This window comes from Lytechinus pictus, chromosome 8 (assembly GCF_037042905.1).
Source record: "Lytechinus pictus isolate F3 Inbred chromosome 8, Lp3.0, whole genome shotgun sequence".
Taxonomy (NCBI): Eukaryota; Metazoa; Echinodermata; class Echinoidea; order Temnopleuroida; family Toxopneustidae; genus Lytechinus; species Lytechinus pictus.
The window spans coordinates 23,502,682-23,526,877 of record NC_087252.1 but is presented as its reverse complement, the minus strand read 5'-3'; the positions used below and the strand labels follow the sequence as shown (position 1 = coordinate 23,526,877).

The window sequence follows — 24,196 nt, the reverse complement described above, 5'->3', positions numbered from 1 at the left end:
ACTCCTTTTACCTCCTCCCCCATCTCTATACACACACTCTCTCCTATTGTATTGTTATTAATATTCATTTTTACGCATTTTTTCAGATAATGTTTGTTTTGCAAAGTGTAAATAGACAATTACTATTATTGATTTTTTTTTTTGGGGGGGGGGGGGTCTGTGTGTGTGAATTAAACTTAGCCGTTTAGGGGCTGCCTGTCATGCAAGCTTTGCTTTTTTGGCAAGTCCCTCCGTTTTTACTCTAAATTACAAAAATCAAGCTTAAGTTTTTAAATTGTGTTCACCAAATCTATAATTATGTTCAGTGATACTATGTTATGTAATATGTTGTTATATTATGTTCATTATGTTATGTACAAAATTGTGAAACGGAAACCAATAAATAAAATTAAATGGAATTTATGCTGTTTAACATTCCCACTAATCTTGAGTAAATAAGAACATAATAAATTTGAATAACGGGAAATAGGAGGAACCTATTAAAAACAGCATATAGCTTGCAAGCATAGGTTCCCAGAATAAGAATAAATAATGATCAAAAACTGCTAACGCAATGGAGAAAGATGAATGAAAATAGAAAAATTAAATAGGCCTAAGAGGTCTACATAATAGACATTACATATATTGTAATGTTCATGTTTACCTTGCAATAATAAATTATAATCTTCACGTAGCTTATAACATTCATTCTCAAATATTTTACAATAGAGTCTCAATCATAATAGAACCTGGAAATCGAATTTGCTTGATCAAACTTTTGAACTAGAACAAAACTTGATGACAACCCATCCAGCAGCCTCCAAACCGGTCTCATCAAGCTTCGCTTCTACTCAGTCTACTATCCAGTACTAACCGGTTTTGAAAATGAATATACTGCCAAAGCTGAAGTCACCAATATATTACTCTGAGTCTCGATTATTATATCACAAAGTTTCTGGACTGCATTACTGATGTTCTTGGTAATTACCTATAATAAATTATCTAAATGAACGTTTTAAAGGGGTAGATTTGTATGTAGTTTGTTATTTAGTTGATATATTTGATATTTTTGCGAGTAGCGAGTATATAATATATTCGCTTGTTATATTACACGTAATCCGTAATCGATGACGTGCCTATTCGAGCGTACAGCTGACGGGCCAGCTGAAAAGTTTGGGAAATTTCCGTCAGTCAGCTGTTTACATGCGAGTTTACAGTGTGTATTTCGCAATGTGAACGTGTAGCTGGATGATCTATTTGTGTGTAGGAAATTATGGATTCCCGTGAAATTTGCAATTTTCTTTTGTTATGGATGTTGAAAATCGTGAGTCACGTATTTGATCTTGATTTATTTTGGATTATTTTTCGGTATTTATGCTGTGATAGTGACGGAAAGTGAGAAAGAGTGGGAGCTAAACTGAGCAGCGCTGGAGTGGATGGAAGTGAGGTGGACCCCGCGCCCCGGGGCTCAGCTGAGGTGTGGCTGGCGGCGAGCAGTTCTCTGACCCTGCTTGCGTTGCGAGTCGCTCATCTTGAACTTGAGCCGCGTATGAATTGCTGGAAATATTCATTTATTATGGATCTTTCAATCGTATGTTGCCCTGTGTTTGTGTATTATTTTGTGCGAACGAATTTAATTTCCATTTGTAGGTCCATTGCAATTGGACAATAACTGAATAAAAATATCTGAAATACCGGTACTGAATCTGTACTGTAGTGTAGAGTCTAACTTTGTTAGATCTATTCTAGAATGATATGGTCCTACTTTTCTAATGTTGTAATAAGTTAAATAACTAATGTTAGTTAGGCCGCCTAACAAAATTTAACTTCGGAAGTTAGGGCTAGCGGTAGCCTAGAGCATGTATAGAGAGGACTCCGTGATGATATTTTTAAAATATGATTTTGATATTGTCATTTCATCGCGGGACTGCCGGAGAAGATAATACCCAAGAAGGGAATTCCCTTCAGAAATAGAAATTCTATTTTTTTAGATTAAAATTTTATTAAATTGCATACATTTATACACCTAATGCGTATGATTCTATGAAGTTTCTATGTCCCCCCCACAAAAAAAAAAGAAGAGAGGTTTCTTACCAGACCGATTTCGTGTCTATCCATTCGTAAACACTGCAAATACAATAGGCTTGACCATTGAACCACTTCAATATGACGTAGCTTTGTGAGAAATTACTAAGTGCCGTTTTGACAAACAATTCATAGATTTAAATTATTATTCATTAAATAATAGAATTTAGATATTAATTGTAGGCCTATATTATTATTATTACAATGTACTTTTTATCTTATTCCTGCAGTAAATGATCACACACAGTCATCAGAGATTTCATCTTCCTGTAGCTCAAGTGACACTGACCCCAATTCTCCATACCCTTTGGAGAATCTTCAAAAGTCGGACCAATCCATAGACAAGACTTCAGAGCTGCAATCCTTGGATGTTGCCAGCACTCAGACCGTCCAGGACCAAGTAGGTGTTTGCGGGGCAAGCTCGCCCATCCGAGGGAATTCCCCCACCCCAGACAGAGGGAATTCCCCCACCTTAGACGAAGGGATATCCCCCACCCCAGATAAAGGGAAATCCCCGACACCCAACAAGAAGACCCCTCCCCCTGACAATTTCTTGGCAGAAGGTTGTGAGTCATCACCTAATCAGTCATCCAAAGGTACAGCATCGGTGTCATCTGAGTCGGACAACCCTTGTGTGGAGGAACTCAGAGAGACTGATCCAGAAGTTGTAACAGAGTTCCTGTCTCAAGACACGATGGTCCAGGGCCAGGCTGCAGCGTACTTCGGGAGGAAGTCTGTTACTTCAGAGGATGTGGTCAAGTATTTTGCCATGCCCTCTGTGAATAACATGAAGGTGACCCTTGGCCTCGGCGGTGCTATCAATCTTGGATGCTCACCTGTCTTGCCCAAAAAGGTAAGAGAAATTCATTGGTATTGGTAATAACCTGATGTGAAATACTTATATGTAGGATTGGTTCCAATATCCTAAAAAACGACTCCCCCCAAGTTACCCCCCCCCCCCCCTTCATAACGTCACATGGAGAAACTGGAGCAAATTGAAAAGCCACCATATACGGATTTGCTCTGAAATTTCTTTCTCAATGAGCTAAATTTTTATTTGATTTAACTGCAGAAAGTAACCTTGGGACAGGAAAGATGATGGGGTTGTGACAATCTGTGAATAGACACTATACATCATGTAACAAATAAATCCAGAGTTCCTGCATTACATTAAATGTAAATGAACCTTTCCACTTCAACTAACCTGACAACATTTTTCTTTATCATTCTAGGGGAATACGTATGAGAGAGATTATAGCTGTGAGAATCACAATACGTCGCCCTCGGACAACTCTGACGATGAAGACGTTGATATTGTAGATGATATGGAGGAAGCGGACTGGAGCTTTGATGAAGAAGGTAAGGGAATAATTTAGAGCACAAATGTATGCTCTGGAAGTGATTAATCACTGTACCGGTACTACATTTTTCACAAGTGACAAAATATAATTATAAGTCAAAGTTGCTGAAATCAATCACTGGAATATTTGAAATAGAATTCAGCTTGCCTGAGTAAAGAGAAAACTGAAGAAACTATGAACTATGAAGATTGTGAGGATATATGTCTGTCTCTGACTTTGACTGATTTTTTTTTACCAAGTTTAAATGGTTGACTCATGTTGTGAATAAGTGTAACATGTTAAATGCATTCTTGATGGATGAAGCAATTGTCACTGACCTTGTGGCTTTTGAGTCTTGCCAGCAAATTTGCTTTTGATGTGATTATTCATGCCATGTACATTGTAGTTATAACTGTTCCATGCTAAAGAGAGTTGACAAGAAATGCTGCCATGGTTTGTGTTGAATAATTGAATCAAGGTCCAAAATGTTTGTGTCGAAGTCAGTCCACAATCAATTAGTGTCTTGGCTCATGCCAATGTAAATTTCTTTTACAGAAATGTGTTTTCTTCTGTGGGCCATTTCATAATGCTGTTTTGTAGGTTCCAAATGACTTACAGCATGACTGGTGACCCTTTAAAAAAAAATTTATGTACATGTTGCAGACTCTGCAGTGCACCGAAGACATTGTCACAGTCATGCAGAAGGTTTTGCGTAACGTTATGAACAGCTTTATGACACCCCACCCTTCTACCACAGGGTCAGGAATACATGTAGGACTTGTTCAGCCAAAAATTTCTTTTGAACTCAATAAGTGACTTAATGCAAATTCTTTCTGAATGGATCAAAGCTGTGCTGTTATTTACTTCACTGTGAGTTGGATTATTAATTTGTTACCCTTTTTCTCTTTCAAATCTCTTTACAGATGATGGAGCAAAGCCAGGAAAGAAGTGTCCTTGTTTCTTCAAGACTCCTGCAGGTAGCGAGAGTGGCAACAAGACGCCCCTGCAGCGGCAGAACACCAACCTAGATGCCCCTGGTTCTTCGTCTCTCCACTCCAATCCATTTTACACTGTGTCATCTCCTGTGCTTCACTGCCCCGACTGCGAACAAACCTTCAATTGCCTTGTGGATCTCAATCGTCATCGTTTGAAACACGTCAAGGAGAAGTCTTTCAAGTGCACCCACTGTGACAAGTCCTTTGCCTTCAGCTTCAATCTAAAGAGCCACGAAAGACAACATACAGGAGAAAAGCCCTATGTTTGTAATAAGTGTGGACTTTCTTTTGTTCATGCCTTTGACTTCCATGAGCACCAGAGGGTTCATAATGGACAGGGTCACTTTGTCTGCAGAATCTGCTTGAAGTGGTTCAGCCACGAGTCAAAGTTCTTGCTTCACATCCGGAAGCACAGTAGCATCAAGCCGTTCAAGTGCAACATGTGCGGGAAGGCGTTCCACCGCGCCGCAGGGCTTCGTGCCCATGAACTCCTGCACTCTGTTCAGAAAGAAGACAAGCAGCTGTTCCCATGCCAGTTCTGTGATCGCATATTTGTCCGCCTGAGTCATAAACAGATGCACGAACGAATCCACAGCGGAGAGAAAGTGTTCCCCTGCCTGCACTGTGGCAAGACCTTCACAGACTTATCAACCCTCAAGGGACATGCTTGCACGCAAACGAATGGAAACCAGTTCAAATGTAACATTTGTAGAGAGGAGTTCCTCTCCCTCCCACTCCTTGCATCTCACTCCAAAGTCCACGCAACTCAGAAAGCATCAACGTCGAGAAATGCACAGGTCCCGTCCACGAAGTTCAATACGTTTAAGCGTAAGGGTCCCCTCGCGGACGCCAAGAGGCGATTCCCTTGCAAGCTCTGCAGCAGAGTGTTTTCCAACAAGCGACTGCTGGACGAGCACGGAAAGATTCATCAACGCGAGCACACACCGTTCATGTGCAGCGAGTGCTGCATGACCTTTACTCACGCGAACTATCTCAAACTTCATATGACCATGCACTCGAACCAGGATTCTACACCGCGTGAGGGACAATCTGCTGAGAAAGCACACGTGAACGGCAAGCCGTCCCCCTTGACGGTGAAATCTGGGAGTTCTTCCCCGCTCAACGTGTGTCGATCAAGGCAGAGCAGTGGAGAGCAATCTGCCAGCCCCTCCCCTGTTTCCGTATGTCCCCCAATACAGATCAAAGCAGAACCCCAGTAACATTGTATACCGTAATCTTTAAGATGTTAATTATTAAAATTATTGTACTCTGATTTACTGATTTACTATTTAGACCTTCATTATGAGTGAGTTTTCTTTTCACAGTGCTACTGACCTGAAATTTATTTCTGGCCTAAATGTATTGAATACATGTAAAATGGTAGATAAATGGATTTCTACAGATAGAAACATTATGGCTTTACACTTGCATGAAACATTTTTTTTCACAAACTCACAACATGGAGATAACTGAAGATATCATGCAAGGTGGCAATACGCCAGTATTGAAGAGAAGCAAAGTTTTTCAGAACCATTAATCATTTCATTATAGAATATCATAATTTGAAGCCTTCACACTGCAACTCCCATGAAATTGTAATTCCATCAAAGATGGCTTTAAAAGTATTATGAGCTACATCTGTATGCTGCTTTTTGCACCAATTTGGTATTGTACTTATTTTTTTTTTTTTATTAGTCACAGGGTTATCAAGTTGATATTCAGCATTTACAAATGTCCATTTGTAGCAGCTTATCACCTTTCAGCCCTGTACCATTTTTAGTTCTTTTTTTGTTCTTACAACTATGCTGCTGGTCGGCTTTTGTATAGTGGGCTTACACATTTGTAAGTAAAAGATGGGAAGTTCCCTCTACATGTAAGAGAACTATGATAATAGAAGATGAAAAATTATGTTATAATGGCAACTCATTTGCTTTGTAGATTTTAAGCATGATGACACCTTTTATTTGTTTATATTTGTTTATTTGAATTTTCTGGGGATACTTCTCACAGCTTAACTGCCTGAATCTGCAACATTGGATAAGCTTCTGAGCATTTTGCAGGCTAAATCACCCCCCCTCCACCCCTGAGTAATTTTTCCCCTGGTTTTTAAGAAAGTTGGGAAACTATACTTCCACTAAAATTTTAAAGAGGGTCTCTATGCAGCCATGTCTATTTTTCATAATGGAAAATCAGAGTTGCCATGGAAACATGTTGATTCAACTCTGAATATCGCTTACCCCCCCCCCCCCCCCACTCTCCTTGAAATATCAACACACTTTTTGGGGTAGCAGGCTATGGCTGGTAAAATCTGAATATCTGAAATTTTCACATTGCTGAACTCTTAAATACATGTATATGTCATAGATGCCAGGTTCCTATAGAAAGTGCTTGATCATATATCCATTCTAGTCAAGAGTCTGAAGATTTTAATAGCACATAAAATATAATTGTATGCTTTAATCCCTCCAATATCATAGTTATGTCTATTACAATGCTGTCAACGAAATTGATTTCCGAGGCTAACTAATTTCCCAGTATGACTTTCATGTAAACATCTTTTGCATGGTTGGTTCTATTTCCTATTACTGCCAGGAAGGAAATGGTTTATTATTAGCCAAAGAATGACTAAAATAAATGTGTTGCATGTATACTCATCAATAGGCCATGAATTGTACCAGTGGCAATTCCTTGCATTGTACTAAATTGCATTGTGATTGTGTAAATTGTTATATACTTAAATTGCTCTGGTATTTGCATGCAATTTCAAAATTTTATTTCAGACATGCACATTATCAACAAGTGCAATTCGTATCATAGAAAACTCGCTAATACCTAGATGTCGTTCCCACTATCGTGATTTGCGCCACGATTCAAACGGCGCAGTTAATCGTGATCATATCATATCGTACCAGGTCAGTCGTGGCAATCGCCAATCGGAGAAAAAAATTTGAATGGTTTAAAAATTTTAACGATCAGCATACGAAAGGCCAATCGTGGCTTTCGTTAAGGATCGCACAACAGTGGAAACAAAGTATAAGCAGTGGAGATGATACCAAACAAATTGTGAAAATATGTACTAGGTTGGGTTACCTGTAAGCAAGGGGCCAGGGTAAGCTTTAGACAAGATATATGCATGATTTCTGTACTTTATCAAGTTCCAGCGAGTGTTTCAAGAACATTTTTGTCAGTGGTTGTCGCCGACAGATCTTATAAGCTACTGAAATCCTTGCATCTGATTGGCTGAGAGCAATGACTCTGAAAAAATGACTGACAAAACTTTTCATGAAAAGCTCCCTCCAAGTCTACTAATTTCATCTGCATGTGCCACCTCTAAATATCTGGGCCCTGATGCACGAAAGATACAATGAATACCATGATCAATTTTAACCATGTATATGGGAAGCCAGATGCAAAGTTGTTGATTGTAAATATTCTTTGTATTGTATTATGTTACAAGGCCATCTGTGCTTCGAGATTGCAATTGATGGTAACTAAAGCAATTGCTAGGGAATGATTGAATACTCATACATTAAGCACGTGAGGACATGGAATCTGCTGTGTGATGTGCTATATGATAACCAAGTATTAATATTACTTACAATTACAAACTAAACACATTTACTGGTCTATCCAAATGAAGTTCCTGTGGCGCGTATATCTTTCATCACTAATATCTTACACCATAGGCAATTCTTGAAATATTTCATACTATTTTTAAAGGATGCACAGCATTTCATTATCTATTCCTATGTCTGGCTGCTATTACTTTATGTTTTGTATTACAAAGAGTTGAAAAACTACATGGAAAAGGAAAAAAGTTTGTGAATAAAAATGTCAAAATATATCAATATAATTTGTGTATATATTTTTTTTCTTTTGGAGTTAATGGTCCGTATTCTGAAGTCAAGTTTAACTTAAACTTTGGTTTAAATTTATGGTTTAAGTATGGATAGCCAATTGTTACATAAATCCCTAACAGTAGAGATATCATATTTCAGCTCATTTGGCTCTCAAATAATTCATAATTATCTAGGAAGTATAAACAGATGATTGTCTTCACCATAGGTGAATCAGGAAAGAGCACAGTAAACATAAACATACAACTTAATACCAATTTTGACACATTTGGCTTCCCATCATTTTAGCACAGAGTTAGACCATTGTCTAAATCAAACCTGACTTCAGAATACGGGCCAATAGGTTTTTATTTCTTTTATGATTTTTTTTTTGGGGGGGTCTCGGGTGTATTGTCAAAGTAGGAGTGGGGATGGGTTGGGAGGGATAGAGAGAGGGGGGGTAGGAATGAATGGGAGAGGGTGACGAGGAGAAAAGGAAGTGTGAGAGACGATGTGAAAGCATGTGATGAGAGATCGTGTGACCGAATGATCAGAAGAGGTGGTATACAACGTGAAAAAACATATTGTAGTACATAGGACCCATGCCCGACCCATGATATTGAAAAGCATTTCAAACTTTTTATACTAAGTATTAGAAGAACTTTGTAATATCAGGTTTATCGGAGAAAGAGAGGGTGGGGTGGGATAATTAAGATGAAGTAATTCTTGGAAACTTAATTGCTCCATAAACATTTAGCGAACAAGATGAACTCCATTAACGGGACGTTTATTTATCAAAAATTATACAGAGAACCCCCCCCCCCCCCCTCTAATTGATGATTGGTTTAATTACCTCATGGTTAGACCGATAAGTTTGTACTATGACGTCACAGACAAGCGTCAAGTTCTAAGACAAGTCAGCTAATCCCCAGCTAATCCACCCCAATCCACCGTACACTGAATAGGCAAAGAGTTTGTAATCTTCAAAAGAATTTGTTTCGTTTTTCTTGTTGACTTGTTGACCGTACGTTGAATAGCCCCTTTATTGACAGTTTCCAACGAAATTGTCTGGGTTTTTTTATGTATAGTAGCTAACAATTATCGATTGGACAACCTAAATTACTGTTGACAAAATAATCCCCATTGCCGTGATGTATTCAATGGATTAAAGATGCCGTTTAGACTTAAAACAGTTCTAAACCGGTTCGACCAAGTTCAAAGCGGTTTCACGCTTTAGGCTTACATGCAACGATCACAAAATAAAATATACAAGCTAAGACAAAATGTAAGATGAACAAACGCACTAATTAGCAATGATTATTATATATCAATACATAAAAATTATAAGCAATTTTGTTTATTTATTTGATTGTTTTTCGGGAGGTCTGGGTGGCTGTCCACCTTTAATTGACCTCTGCTCAATTGAATTCATCTACTTCTTCTTTTTCCTTTTTTTTTGCAAAGATTCCGACAGAGGTAATTATAGCTTAACTGTGACTTCTATTTTGCATAACGATATTTTCTATATGATATAAACGCATTAGAAAAAGGAAGAACAAACAGCCGCTCAGGGAAATCGGGTCCACCTCTATGTGCATTTTAAAAGTAGTCCTTTATTGACAAAAAAGGTGCAAGAAAAGGTAAAAATTTAAATTAAAAACTGAATAATAAAAAAAAAAATAGCAAAAAATAAAAATAGCTCGTCTTGCCCCCTCAATCAAAATTCCCTTGCATTGCCCTCAAGATCTCATTGCTCTCAAGTAGTGAAAAAATCTAAGGTAGTGAAAAAAAATCATAAAAACCCCAGTATATATCGTGGGCCCAAATGGTCATAATTATGCACTTTTTTCGACTGAGGCAAATTAATCAATGACATGATAATGCTTCATGTCAGGCAAGTCACGTGTATGCAATTTTGTATGGATTGTGAAATTTCATTTCAACATCAGATCGAGGGACTCTAGCTGTCTCATGATAATAATTTGCTGTTCCAAAGGCCGCGGTTTTGTTTTTATGGGGGGGGGGGGTCTGCATCAGTACCGATATTGCAAATAATTATATCGAGAACGGTACATTTTGATGGGGTAGGAATAGGAGCTATATAGAGAGGTTGTAAAAGCTATTTTTCTATTATCTTCATCATTGTTGGAGAGGAGGCCTATATCAGCCAGAAATTTTGAGGGTCGGGCACAATGTACTAGTGTATGTGTATGTGTATGTATGGAGTTTGACAGTATTATTCAGCTGTTGTTAGTAATATCACATTTCCCCTCTCCCTTTCGTTTTATTTCTCTTTCTTTTGTTTTTCGTAGTCGTGGAACTTTTTTGAGGGGGGCATGCATGTGGGGGCCGGGCTCTGCCGCTCTGCCCCCCCCCCCCCTCCTCCCTCTGAAACCCATGCAGAGCAGGCCGGGACCATCAGAGCCCCGTCATCCCATCAAGGTTAGATAGAGAATTCCTGTCCCGTTTATTTGCTTTTCAGTACAATATTTTTACATTCATATAGGAGAGGAAATGTTCAGAGTGCAAGGACGCGTACAGATCGAGTGATCATGAAGGAGAGAGCTAGAGAGAGAGGGGGAGAGGGGCGCAGTGAGACCTGAAGAGTGAAGGGCATATCGTGAAGGTGAAATCGAGGCAGTTAGTTATGCACGAAAGAATGTAAACTTATAGGCTTTTTCACCACCCCATCCGCGTTCAAATATTTCTCGGTCGTATAGACATTGTTTAATGGGACATCCTTTGGCATATGCATTCAAGTCTTTCAGGAGTAAGCTAAAAGTGCACTTGACATCAATTATAAAGATTATAAACACAAGTCAAGTCCAAAAACAAACAAGGACCTTGGACATTCGTTGCGTTGACATGGGATCACTGCCAAGAAATTATTGAAGTTCAAACATGAGGAGTATTCTGATAATTAAACCTGAATGGGTTTAACTGTAGTCTAAGCTAGAATTTTAAACCATACTTATGAAATTCTACAATATGACTTTATATTCGTGGCAATTATAATACACCGTCTTCTTAATTAAAATCTTTTTTTCATTTTCCTACATTGTTCCCATTTCACGACTCGATTCTTTGTTGACAAAATAGATTGCGGAAGTAGGCCTATATCCGAATAATTTTCAATTTGTGAATCATAGTTGACAACTAGCTGGTATACTCCATATCTGTAGTCTAGTTCACTCTGTAAAAAGGTTTACCCAATATTGGGTAAAATGGGAACATGCATGTTGGTTGGGTAAAAAATATAAATTTTACGCAATGTTGCGTTGAAATAACCCAATATGGGGTAAAAAAAATATCAAGCAAACATGTATGTTCTCTTTCTACCCTATATTGGGTATAAATATTTTTACTCAGTGTTTTTATAATGTTAACACAGGTTATATCTAAACCGTGTGGATATCAGAAATAGACAGATCAACAGCTAATGGCTTTAAATCAGTAATTTTGTAAAGTAATATGCCGAAATATTTTAGGGAGTAGCTAGACATGACAAAATTTCTAAAAGGCTGCGAGCGAGCTAAAATCCTTTTCATATAAAAGTATAATTTAAGATGTTCACGTATTAAAAAAATGATGGGGCCTACTCCCTTTTTTTCCTTTCTACTTCTTTCTTTTTCTTTTTTCTTCCCAATTTGATTTAAAAAAAAAATTGGGGGGTGGTCCACGTACCCCATCTGTACGTTTACCCGAAAACTTTGGTTGATTTTTTTTTTTACCATTGGTTCCTATGGGGTTTCGACACATGATACCAACATGGTTATGTTGACTATATGCTCATGCAGAAGAATATAGTTCTGCGGGCTATATATGTAATAGCCCATCCTTTCCAACTCCCGGCCGTTGAACTATTTCAGCTTCTCTCTCTGTTTATCACTTGAAATTCATTGGGAGGGGGTCGATCTGCATACCTATATAGGCTACGTCATTTAATAAGCGCAGTGTGGTGAAAAGTTGAAGAGGGCAAAATTCAATCCAAAGTGTCATTTTATTGCCAGCATTGTCCGATTAACATACAGACGGCTTACAGGCCTAGCAAAGTGTCTCGTCGCCACATAGCGACCCCCCCCCCCCCCGAGATAAAAGGGGAAGGGGCAAACATGAAGGGTTTGTGACGTCAGCAACCAGCAAAAATACATTTCCTATTATTTGGCCTGTATGCAAACATGTGCAAGGGGCATTTTGCGACAGAGCAAGAAAAATCTATGTTTAAGAAAGCAAAATTATATAGATCACGGCGTAGAACCGGTAATTTGATACTGGAGTTTAGGGGCTTGTCAGCCCCCCCCCCCCCCAAAAAAAAAAAAAATCATGGAAAATACTTTTATAAGGGCCGCTTATCTATAACATCAACTTGAAGTATACCTGCTTATCTATTATAGTTGCATGGAGTTAGAACTTAAAATAACATAAGGTAATTGAAATAATTATAATTGTCACAACAATAATTGAGTGATCATTTAATTAGATAAAAAGTTCCCTTTTCACCTATAATGGGGGCATACTTGGACTTGATAGCTAGCCTACAATTCACTTATTTTTTGATCAACTTATACACGGTGTGTGTGCGTGTATATGTGATGAAGTTCTTACAGACATGTATCAGTCAGATATGATTATTTACTCCTAGCTGGGACCGACCTCGGTCACCATCTGAAAGACGCGACAAGGGCTCGAACCTGTACAGGCGCATGCCACTTCGTCGCCCAGTATTACTTTGTTCCCAATAGAGGGCGATATACCAAATTCAGCACTGCGGAAGTGAAAATTTATTTCCCGCAAGTAGGTTGCTCTGTAATCATGATAATAAACTTGGGGGGGGGGGGGGGGACATAGCATAAGGAGGGTCAAACCAATTATTGGATTGTTTCTTCTGATCATCTGATACCCGTTTCTTAAGACTTATTGTAACTGTATAACTGCCAAGCATGGAAACCTTGCTTGTGATTGGTTGCTGAGCCCGGTTGCCGAATTAAGTGGCGTACGCAGGACTGGTGAAAAGGGGGGGGGGGGGGGGGTTCAAGCTGAGAAAAATGTTGACAACCCCCCCAAAAAGTGTTCGCCACTAATTTTAGGTCGTTTCGTACTCCCAACAATAATTTGACACCCCCCCCCCAATAAAAAGGTCTTCATCATTTTTAGGGGGGGGGGGTGGGGTATCAAAAACATTTATGGGGGTTTGAACACCTGTAACCACCCCCCCCCCCCTGCGAACACCACTGGCCAAATTTTTACCGTAAATTATCATTCCCATAGGCCTAGCTAGGCCCAAAATGTTCAGAGGAAAAAAATTGCAGCCCAGTTGCAATATGGAAGTCATATTAATGGCAACATAACGATAGTTATAACTCTATGAATTACGGGCCCTAGTCCCGATTCTCGTATGCAAACGTAGGCCTTAGTAATCACACTGCACATGTTAATTCATCCATTCTCCTTCCTCTATTTTACATCTTCACATTGTGCACCTCTACCCCTCAGGGGTTTTTTTTTCTCAAAACTTCTCTTGCCTCTGGATTTTTCAATTAAAGGGAAATTGGGTCCATCACACTCTGCGCCCTCCCTCGATCTTTCCGGAACCGTACAAAGATAGCGCTGCAAGATTTTGTCACATTTTCCTTTGAAGTTATACCTAACTTTTGAGTCTAAATTCGCAACATACGGGTAAAACATTCCGACACCACAATACTTTTTACCAGTCTGCTTTAAAGGGGTACTCCATGCTGTCTGTAAAGAAAAATCAGGTTAACAAAACACTGAAAATTTTATCAAAATCGGACAAAGAATAACAACAAGATTCGCATTATTATAGTTCTATGCATGTCTTCATGAATACTCAATGAGCAAACTCATGTTATATCCCAACTTTCTTTTATTTATCATATGCAATTATGTGAGGGTCTTTTTCTTCAAGAATTGAAAAAAATGGATTGACAGCTGATTCAATAATAAGAAATTCATTGCTGTAACTTACTTTATTATGAGGGAGACATACCATACCCACATGTATGAAAATATTTATATTCATGTAATAGAAAAAGAAAAAAGGGGAAAGTGGGGACACGATTTCATCAGGCCACCTAATAAATATTCATGATGACGTGCATATAACTGTTTTCACAGTATATTGCTAAAATTTATAATTCAATAGCTTCAATATTTGTTATCAGATTTTGAAATTTATAGTATTTTGCTCTCTTAAATTTATACTCTAATTATAAACATTTATTTTTAGCCCGGGTACCCCTTTAATTAATCTAGGGTTAAATCAGAAGGGGGTCTTCGGTCATTATGAACCACCCCCTGTCTTCAATACAGCTCAAACATCACAGTCCTTTTAGGGTTGATCTTAATCAGATTTGTCAATAATCTCAATGTTCATGTAAATAGGAATTTCAGAGTTTAAATCGACAATGTAATATTGTCTAATAGAGCAGAAAAATTGAAGAAATGACATTCTATTGTTAAATTTAGGTACCTTTATTTATTCTTAAAGCACAACAGATTGAAAAATCACCAACATGGAAACACAAAAATTTCCAACATAAAACTTTTAATCTCATGGCTTGCTTAGTTCTGCATATGGACATGGAATACAATCAGGAGCAGGGATCATCACCCTTGGCTTATGACTTTTTTGATTAAAGGAGAATGAAACCCTTGAAACCAGCTGAATCCATATCAAAGAGAACAAGTGGAATGCCTCTGGCCGTCTCACCTGCATCACGCGATTCAATATAGCAGCAGTGCTGATTTTGAAAACTACTATAACTCGCACAAGATGTTCAGTGATACTTGGTTACTCGTATTTCCACGTTTTATGAATTAGACCAATACACTTATAGAGATATGATGGCAATTCAACAAATACCCCCAACGTGGCCAAAGTTCTTTGACCTTACATGACCTTTGACCTTGTTCATGTGACCTGAAACTCGCACAGGATGTTCAGTGATACTTGATTACTCTAGACTTATGTCCAAGTTTTATGAACTAGACCAACACACTTTAAAATTTATGGCTGTAATTCAACAAATACCCCAATTTGGCCAAAGTTCATTGACCCTAAATGACCTTTGACCTTGATCATGTGACCTGAAACTTGCACAGGATGTTCAGTAATACTTGATTACTATTATGTCCAAGTTTCATGAATCAGATCCATAAACTTTTAAAGTTATGATGGTAATTCAACAAATACCCCAATTTGGCCAAAGTTCATTGACCCTAAATGACCTTTGACCTTGATCATGTGACCTGAAACTTGCACAGGATGTTCAGTAATACTTGATTACTATTATGTCCAAGTTTCATGAATCAGATCCATAAACTTTTAAAGTTATGATGGTAATTCAACAGATACCCCCAATTCGGCCAAAGTTCATTGACCCTAAATGACCTTTGACCTTGGTCATGTGTCGTGAAACTCATGCAGGATGTTCAGTGATACTTGATTAACCTTATGTATAAGTTTCATGAACTAGGTCCATATATTTTCTAATTTATGATGACATTTCAAAAACTTAACCTTAGGTTAAGATTTTGATGTTGATTCCCCCAACATGGTCTAAGTTCATTGACCCTAAATGACCTTTGACCTTGGTCATGTGACATGAAACTCAGGCAGGATGTTCAGTAATACTTGATTAACCTTATGGCCAAGTTTCATGAACTAGGTCCATATACTTTCTAAGTTATGCTGTCATTTCAAAAACTTAACCTCAGGTTAAGATTTGGTGTTGACGCCGCCGCCGCCGTCGCCGTCGGAAAAGCGGCCCCTATAGTCTCACTCTGCTATGCAGGTGAGACAAAAATCAAAGAAACATATTGTTGAAAGTTTGAGGAAGATTGAATGAATAATAAGAAAGTTATGAGCATTTGAATATTGAGATCACTAATGCCATGTAGATCCTCCCATTGGCAATGCGACCAAGATCTGTGATGTCACACACGTACAACTCCCTCATTACTTTAGTACTTATTTCACTTATATTCTCACTTTTATAGAGTCTATCACAAGGTGAGGTGTTCTCTTTATGAGGGGACAAGTACAGAGGTTTCACAACATTATATCATTGATGAATCGTTTGTCATATGATTAGAATGAGCAAAAAGAGATGTTTTGGGGTATATTTTCAGTGTCCAAAAGGGGAGAGTTGTTCATCTGTGACATCATAGATCTTGGTCGCATTGCCAATGGGAGGATCTCCATAGCATTAGTGATCTCGACATTCAAATGCTCATAACTCTTCTATTGCTAGTCCTATTTTACTCAAACTTTTGTTGATCTTATTCTTTGATTTTTCTGCTTTCACAAAAACTAACTTGCTCCAAGAGTTTCATTCTCCTTTAACAGAGAGAAAAAAAATTTGGACGAATGAAGACTAGAGCACAAAATCTAAGTAGACAGGTCTTGGGTCTTGGGTTTAATATGCATCATATAAGTTTATAACTATCAGTGAGAAAAAAACAACTTCAAATTGTGAAGTACCCCTCCCCAGCCACAATTTGCGGAAATTTCAAAGGTAATTGTCTAACTGGTCTAAAACTTTGACATTTCATTAATGCTCTCTTATATGGTTCACCATTTTACCGAGCCTATCAAAACTCTTCCCGCAGCACCCACAAACAAAACCTGAGTCATTGATAATAAACTTATGCTCATTGAGTTCATGTTGGCGTCTCTTGCATTCATTCGCAAATCCCATGCCACACACCCTGCATTTCCTGGCACTTTTCTTGGTGGTAGCCTGATGAAGATTGAAGCTGATTTGTCGCTTGAATGTCAAACCACAAGCAGAGCATTCCGATTCCTTGGCAGCTTTATGTAAGATGATGTGGCTCTGTAAGTCCGTCTTCAGAACAAATGACTTGGTGCAGTGCTGACATTGATAGTTCTTCTCTCCTTGATGCCTGGCCTGATGCCGCTGAAGGGCAGGCTTCTCAGAGAACAGCTGTCCACACTGAGGGCACTTATGTCTTCGCAACCCCTTATGACTGCGTTCATGTCTCCTGAGATTGCTGGAGTCTGCAAATCCCTTCTGGCATTCTTGGCACTTGAAGGGTTTGTCTTGTGTGTGGGTACGGACATGCAATTCTAATCTGGTCGCATTGGGAAACGATTTCTCACAGAATGAACACTGGTGAACCCTGTGCTGCTCACTGTGCGAGAACTGAATGTGCTCTCGTAAGAGTGGTCGTCGGCTATAGGACTTGTCACAAAGATTGCACTTGTGGGGCTTGGAGATCAGGTGAGTTTGCTTGTGTCTCAGAAGGCACGAGTTTGAGCTGTACATTCGTCCACATAATTCACACACAAAGGGTTTGACTGCAGAAGGTTTCTGATTGCCAATGGTTACATCATCAAGAGATAAATGTAGCAGTGTTTTATTCTTATCTGGATCGGTTTCCATGCTTCTCCCTTCACCTGGAGCTGCCTGACCTAACGGAACATTTTCAATCTGAATCTGACACTCTTCAACATCTCTTTGGGAAATCTCAGCCAGTTGCATGACATGGTCCAGGACATTCATTGTGTGGACACATTCTTCATTGATTGGCACATCGCAAACATCTTGAAATGACACTATTACGTTTGTTCCCTCCATGATCTGCGAGCTTGGATGGTCAGGGGTATTCAGACTCTCCATCTGGTTAATCTCACAATCACTTTGTTTTCTCTGACATCCAAATCCATGTTTTTGTGTAAAGTCCTCCAGTTCATCTCTACACTGACCTTCTTTCTCCTCCAAACTACTGAATGGTCTCTGATTATCAGACTCCATATCACTACCACCACAATCCTCTAGTGATAACACACTATCTGGATCCTCATTCCACCTATCGCCAGTTCCTGTCACCGACTGGGAGTCTGTAGCTTCCAAATTCCCTTTACAAGTATCATCACAAACTTTCAGTCTGCTGTCATTAACAGTGGAGTGAAGCTTGGAGACATGCCACTTCAAGTAGGACTTCTTGGTGAATGATTTACCACAAATATCACAATGATACTGTTTGATACCTTTGTGGATTAAACCATGTCTCTTGCTGGATGCCAAGTGTCTGAATTGTTTGCCACATACATTACATTTAAATGGCTTTTCGCCCGTATGTCTCCTGTAGTGTGTTTGCAGCACTGCCTTTTGGGTGAACGCTTCCCCACAGAGATCACATTCAAATCGCCTAATTTGCACCAAATCCTTGACAGGTTCCCCATCAATGTCAACAGTTTTGTGCAGCCCGGAATCCAGCCAATGCTTCTTCTCATGCCTCCGAAGTTCTTTCAACGTCCCAAATTGTTCCTCACATTTACTGCATCTGTGAACCTTCTCACGCTTGTGTAGCTTCTCATGTCCCCACAGTGTTGATCGCTGATGGAAACCTTTTCCACAGTAGCTACACTTATAAGATCTAGTGTCCTCGTGTAATTTCATGTGCTCGATTAAAGTAAGCTTCTGAGCAAAAGCCTTTTTACATTTGTCACAGGAGAACGGCTTCTTGCCAGAATGGGTCTTGATATGTGCCTTCAGACTATGAAGTGTCAAGAAACTTTTTGTACAGTGGGGACATATATGTGCCTTTTCAGAAGCATGTGAAAGCATATGTCGCCTTAATCCACTTTTGTAGAGAAAGGTTCGTTCACACTGGTTGCATTTGTGCGTTTTCTCCATAGGATGAGAACGGAAGTGAATACTTAATCTGAGTTTGTCAGGAAAATTCTTGTGGCAAAATTGGCACTGATAGACACAGTCATGATTCTTAATCCTTCTTTGTGTATGGCATTTTTCATGTTTCTTTAGACTCTCTTTATATCTAAAACCTTTCTGACAAAGGCTACAGAAGTAGAGAACACCTGTATGTGTGCGATAGTGCTTGTTCAGATTTGATGTGGTTGTGTAAGTCCGACCACATATTTCACAACAGAAATCCTTCAATCCTTTCCTGGGGACAGATTTCAAGTCTGAAGATTTAACAGAGACAGCTACTTGACTTGAACTCTCTACAGAATGGGTTTGGCCGAGTCCTTGACATGTTTCCTCTGATACTAAATTCTCCTCGTACATGGCATCTTTCGTGGAACGCTTTTCAGGAGCGACATGGTGGTTAGAATCGGTCAAGCGACTGCTACCCTTGAGGACATCACTTGCGCCGTTGGCCATGGACTGAGTGAGACCAAAGGCCGTTGTCTGGAGGAGGTGGTAGATTGATGTTTCCTGCTCTATGTGGTCCTCCTGATGGTGGTCTTGCCAGTGTTGTGCCATCTGAATGCTGGATGAAAAAACCTCTTCACAGAATTGGCACTGGAAAGAGTGCACAGCCTGCAGCATATCTGCAATCATATTAAAGAAGTAAAGAAAGTGATTTTTTAATGATAAACACTTAGTATTTCATTTCATTTCATTTCATTTATTTCCATATTCAATTAAAAACAAACATAATCATCAATTCACAAACAAGAATATATACATATATATCACATACAGAAAAAACACCTATAAAAAAAGAAAGTGAGAGAAGGCTAATTTACATACATATAAAAAATACATAACAAATTGAAATATGGTGGAAACACCAAAAGCCACGGGGGCTTATCAAGGGTATTCCCATACGATTAAAATACAAATTAAACATATTTTTATGAAGAGATGTCAAAGCCAAGATAGAAAGAGAAAGAGTGAGGAGAAAAGACTGTAAAGGAAATGAAAATGAGATTGCATAGTAAACAGGAGAGATTGACACACTGTAGCATGTTTCTACAAAAATCTATTAATTATCAAAGTAAATACAGTGCATGAGGACCATATTCACAATTTCCAATTGCGCCTAATATGGGGGCATATTACACTATACCCAAGGTTTGTGTATCATCCTTTTATAGTCAACAATCCCCATCATCTAAAGGATGAGTATCCTACAGCAGCAGAAAAAACCCCAGAAGTATTAACAAAAGTAACAAAATCCTCCATTACCAGATGAATTCACAAACCAAGGCCACTTTTAGTTGAAAAGCAGGTCCAACCCAGAGCCCCACCCCACCAACCTTAGTTACATCTCGACACTGGCGTAAATCCCGGGGGGGGGGGGTGGTGGGGGGGATATATCCCCCCCCCACTTTTCGAGGAGGGGGGGATGGCCTGTACAAACATCCCCCCACTTTTTACGAAAGAAATGAAAAAAAATGTTTTATTGGTGAAAATTCTTCCTGAAATACCGCTTAACAAATAAAACAATATTATTGAATCATAAAATGCAAATAAAGAGCCAGTTTACCATTTCCAAACAAAATACTTATGTCCTTATTGAAGAGAAACTCCGTTCCTTCCAATTCATCAATGTTTGGGGTCTTTGGGAAGGGATTAAGATGGAATGTCAATTCTTTTTTAAATGTAATCTCTAATAAAACCATTAAACCATCATGGGGTAAAAAAGATAATATTGGAGGGGTATTTGCCATATGGACATACAGTGGCGTAACTACGGGGGGCATGGGGGGCACTCTACTGAGTACTGTAGACACGTGCCCCCCCCCCCCAATCGGCTGACCCCCCCAAAAAAAAACGGGGAAAAGAGGGAGAAAGGAAGAGAAGCGTACAGTGGGAAAGAAGAAAATATTATTCATTATAATGTTATGTTATAATTATGTTATTGTCTCTTTTTAGGTGTGAATATAAAAAAAATTCAGCTCGCGCTTCGCGCTCGCATTATTTGATCAGTGAGATGCATATCCGTTTAATGACATTGTCCAGAAAATGTCTCTATTAGGTCAGTATAACTGGCAACTGAGTGCGCTTACTCAGTGATTCAAACATTCTGCTGGTGCCCCCCTCCCCAATGCCGTGACCCACAGTACGCCACTGTGGACATATCAATGACAATTCCTTGCATATCTAAAAACATGATTGCAAAAAAAAAGTCAAAATATTTCAGTCATCCCCCCCACCCATCAACACGGATTTACGCCAGTGCATCTCGAGGCCTTCCAGATCTCTAACAGCAAGATCTCAGACAGGATCTAGACAAGGCTTGTAAATTTTCAAGATTCAATTGCCCAATTTCTACTCAACCCTAATATAGGCTAAGCTAAACAAATTGCTATCGACATTTTATATGCCTAGCAGATGATTAGGCCTATACTACATGTGTACCTGATTCCATGGTCAACAAAACTTTCTTGTTCACCACTTAGCAGCAGCACATTCAGCCGGCGAAGCGGGTAGCTGTTGAAGATTGAACGGGCGCGGCCGGGCCAGGCCAGCCCGACCTACACGGCAGTGATCATCTGCTGCATGCTTGAGGAAAGAAACATTATGTTTCGGTTGTAATGCTACTAATATCCATCGAAACTCCTTTCACATTCTGATCTCATTCTCAGCGATTTCAATTATCAATAATCCCACCAATTAATTAGAGAAAACCCTAGGCAGTTCCGACGTGCAACATTTTGTATTTGATCTACTGAGTACTGTAGACACGTGCCCCCCCCCCCCAATCGGCTGACCCCCCCAAAAAAAAACGGGGAAAAGAGGGAGAAAGGAAGAGAAGCGTACAGTGGGAAAGAAGAAAATATTATTCATTATAATGTTATGTTATAATTATGTTATGTTACATTACATAAGAAACATTTTTATCATAATTTCATGAAACATAATTTGCCCAGGGCCTACGTACTCATAGTTCCTGGTGCTTGCATTGTCTGTTAACGAGACATATAATCCTGGTGTACTGAAACATCCCGTTTTCAAGTCAATATAAACCAAATATATTTCCTAGCACTTGAGTTATCATTGTTTTATGTAGTGACATATGCTTCTTTTACATGACTCAAAAAGTGATTGCCCCATGTTAAGGTCTTCGTATATATGAAACATTTCCTGTCCGTGATTACGTTCGCATTAGTGGATTGGTGAGATATGTCTGCTCTTCATGAATTCCTAAAATCAGTCCTTAAAATGTCCCTTCTTCTGATCTGAATATCAAAAACTTTCAGCTCGCGCTTCGATCATTTGGATATTGAAATACGTATGGTCCTATATAGTTAATTCCTACAAAGAAACCTTAGAATGCCCCACTTCAGGTCTGAATTATCTAAATTTTCAGCTCGCGCTTTGCGCTCGCAATATTTGATTAGTGAGATGCGTATGCTAATCATGATTGCAATGCCTGCAAAAAGTGTTTCATGTGTTCAGATGTAATTCTTATAAACCAGCAAGCGCTTGGCACTCGCATTAGATGACTATGGTGAGATATGTATACTATAAATGGATTCCTAAAATATATTCCTCAAAATCTCGCTGTTTGGGGTCAAAATATACAAAAACTTCAGCTCGCGCTTCGCGCTCGTATTGTTTAGCGAGACAGGTACCTATCATGATTACACAAATTTGATTGTCTCTTTTTAGGTGTGAATATAAAAAAAATTCAGCTCGCGCTTCGCGCTCGCATTATTTGATCAGTGAGATGCATATCCGTTTAATGACATTGTCCAGAAAATGTCTCTATTAGGTCAGTATAACTGGCAACTGAGTGCGCTTACTCAGTGATTCAAACATTCTGCTGGTGCCCCCCTCCCCAATGCCGTGACCCACAGTACGCCACTGTGGACATATCAATGACAATTCCTTGCATATCTAAAAACATGATTGCAAAAAAAAAGTCAAAATATTTCAGTCATCCCCCCCACCCATCAACACGGATTTACGCCAGTGCATCTCGAGGCCTTCCAGATCTCTAACAGCAAGATCTCAGACAGGATCTAGACAAGGCTTGTAAATTTTCAAGATTCAATTGCCCAATTTCTACTCAACCCTAATATAGGCTAAGCTAAACAAATTGCTATCGACATTTTATATGCCTAGCAGATGATTAGGCCTATACTACATGTGTACCTGATTCCATGGTCAACAAAACTTTCTTGTTCACCACTTAGCAGCAGCACATTCAGCCGGCGAAGCGGGTAGCTGTTGAAGATTGAACGGGCGCGGCCGGGCCAGGCCAGCCCGACCTACACGGCAGTGATCATCTGCTGCATGCTTGAGGAAAGAAACATTATGTTTCGGTTGTAATGCTACTAATATCCATCGAAACTCCTTTCACATTCTGATCTCATTCTCAGCGATTTCAATTATCAATAATCCCACCAATTAATTAGAGAAAACCCTAGGCAGTTCCGACGTGCAACATTTTGTATTTGATCTACTGAGTACTGTAGACAGCAGTGTGGCTCTGGGATTGTCGTCCATAAAAATATCAGTAAATAAGACAAACAAATCGACCCCCATTCTGGATGCAATTTTCAGTCTCGATATACATGTACGTTTCAGCCCCTCCCATAGAGTAAAGTCCATAGAGCAAAATGCTGAAAATTCATTCCGGTGAAACAGTTCGAAGCATGTCTTTATAATCATCCATTGGGCATGTTAGGTAGGCCTATAGGCTGATGATATCATCACATACATCCCCACTTACCTTTTTTCTTATGTTATTACATGATATCATAATTGTTTCATTTTTTCATAAATGCGTAAATGATGTGTCTCCATTCAAATTTATGCCAGTTGCAGCAAGAAGTAACTAATGCACTTAGTCAGTTGTCAATCCAATTGTTTTATAGGAAAATTTGAATAAACCTAATTTCATATACTAACCCAGGACCAAAATCCAGTTGAAACCAATTAGAGCAAAACCAATTGAAACCAGTTGGCCAACTGGTTTCAATAGGGAAATTGGAACAACTGGTTCCAATTGAAACCAGTTGCCAATTGGTTCCAGTTAAAACCGATTGGGCAACTGGAACCAGTTGGCAATTGGTTCCAGTTGAAACAAATTAGGCAACTGGTTTCAATTTGTTCCAGTTGTTCCAATTTCCCTATTAAAACCAGTTGAATCCAATTGGAGGCAACTGGTTTCAATTGGTTCCGTTGAAACCAATTGGAGGCAACAGGTTTCAACT

General features: G+C 39.1%; 2 protein-coding genes across 5 annotated transcripts; one reads left to right on the top strand and one right to left on the bottom strand.

The window, feature by feature from the left end:
* The first annotated feature begins 1,136 nt into the window (after positions 1-1,136).
* Positions 1,137-8,252, top strand: LOC129266183 (oocyte zinc finger protein XlCOF6-like). The gene is made up of 4 exons (XM_064103812.1): positions 1,137-1,303; positions 2,295-2,917; positions 3,297-3,423; positions 4,328-8,252. Exons 1-4 carry the CDS (start codon positions 1,288-1,290, stop codon positions 5,617-5,619), a joined length of 2,058 nt encoding a protein of 685 aa, XP_063959882.1. The 5' UTR covers positions 1,137-1,287; the 3' UTR covers positions 5,620-8,252.
* Positions 8,253-14,713: 6,461 nt separating this feature from the next.
* Positions 14,714-23,501, bottom strand: LOC135155111 (zinc finger protein 700-like). Of its 4 annotated transcripts, XR_010294466.1 has the most exons (4): positions 23,133-23,486; positions 21,393-21,536; positions 16,478-19,576; positions 15,752-16,183 (listed from the first exon to the last, which is right to left on the bottom strand). XR_010294466.1 is itself a non-coding variant. In XM_064103810.1 (3 exons), exons 2-3 carry the CDS (start codon positions 21,400-21,402, stop codon positions 16,809-16,811), a joined length of 2,778 nt encoding a protein of 925 aa, XP_063959880.1. In that variant the 5' UTR covers positions 21,403-21,536; positions 23,133-23,486; the 3' UTR covers positions 14,720-16,808. The 4 variants fall into 4 exon arrangements, 2 of the variants coding, with proteins under 2 accessions (XP_063959880.1, XP_063959881.1); XR_010294467.1 differs by lacking the exon at positions 21,393-21,536 and having other exon boundaries at positions 14,714-16,183; positions 23,133-23,501; XM_064103810.1 differs by having other exon boundaries at positions 14,720-19,576.
* Positions 23,502-24,196: the final 695 nt, after the last annotated feature.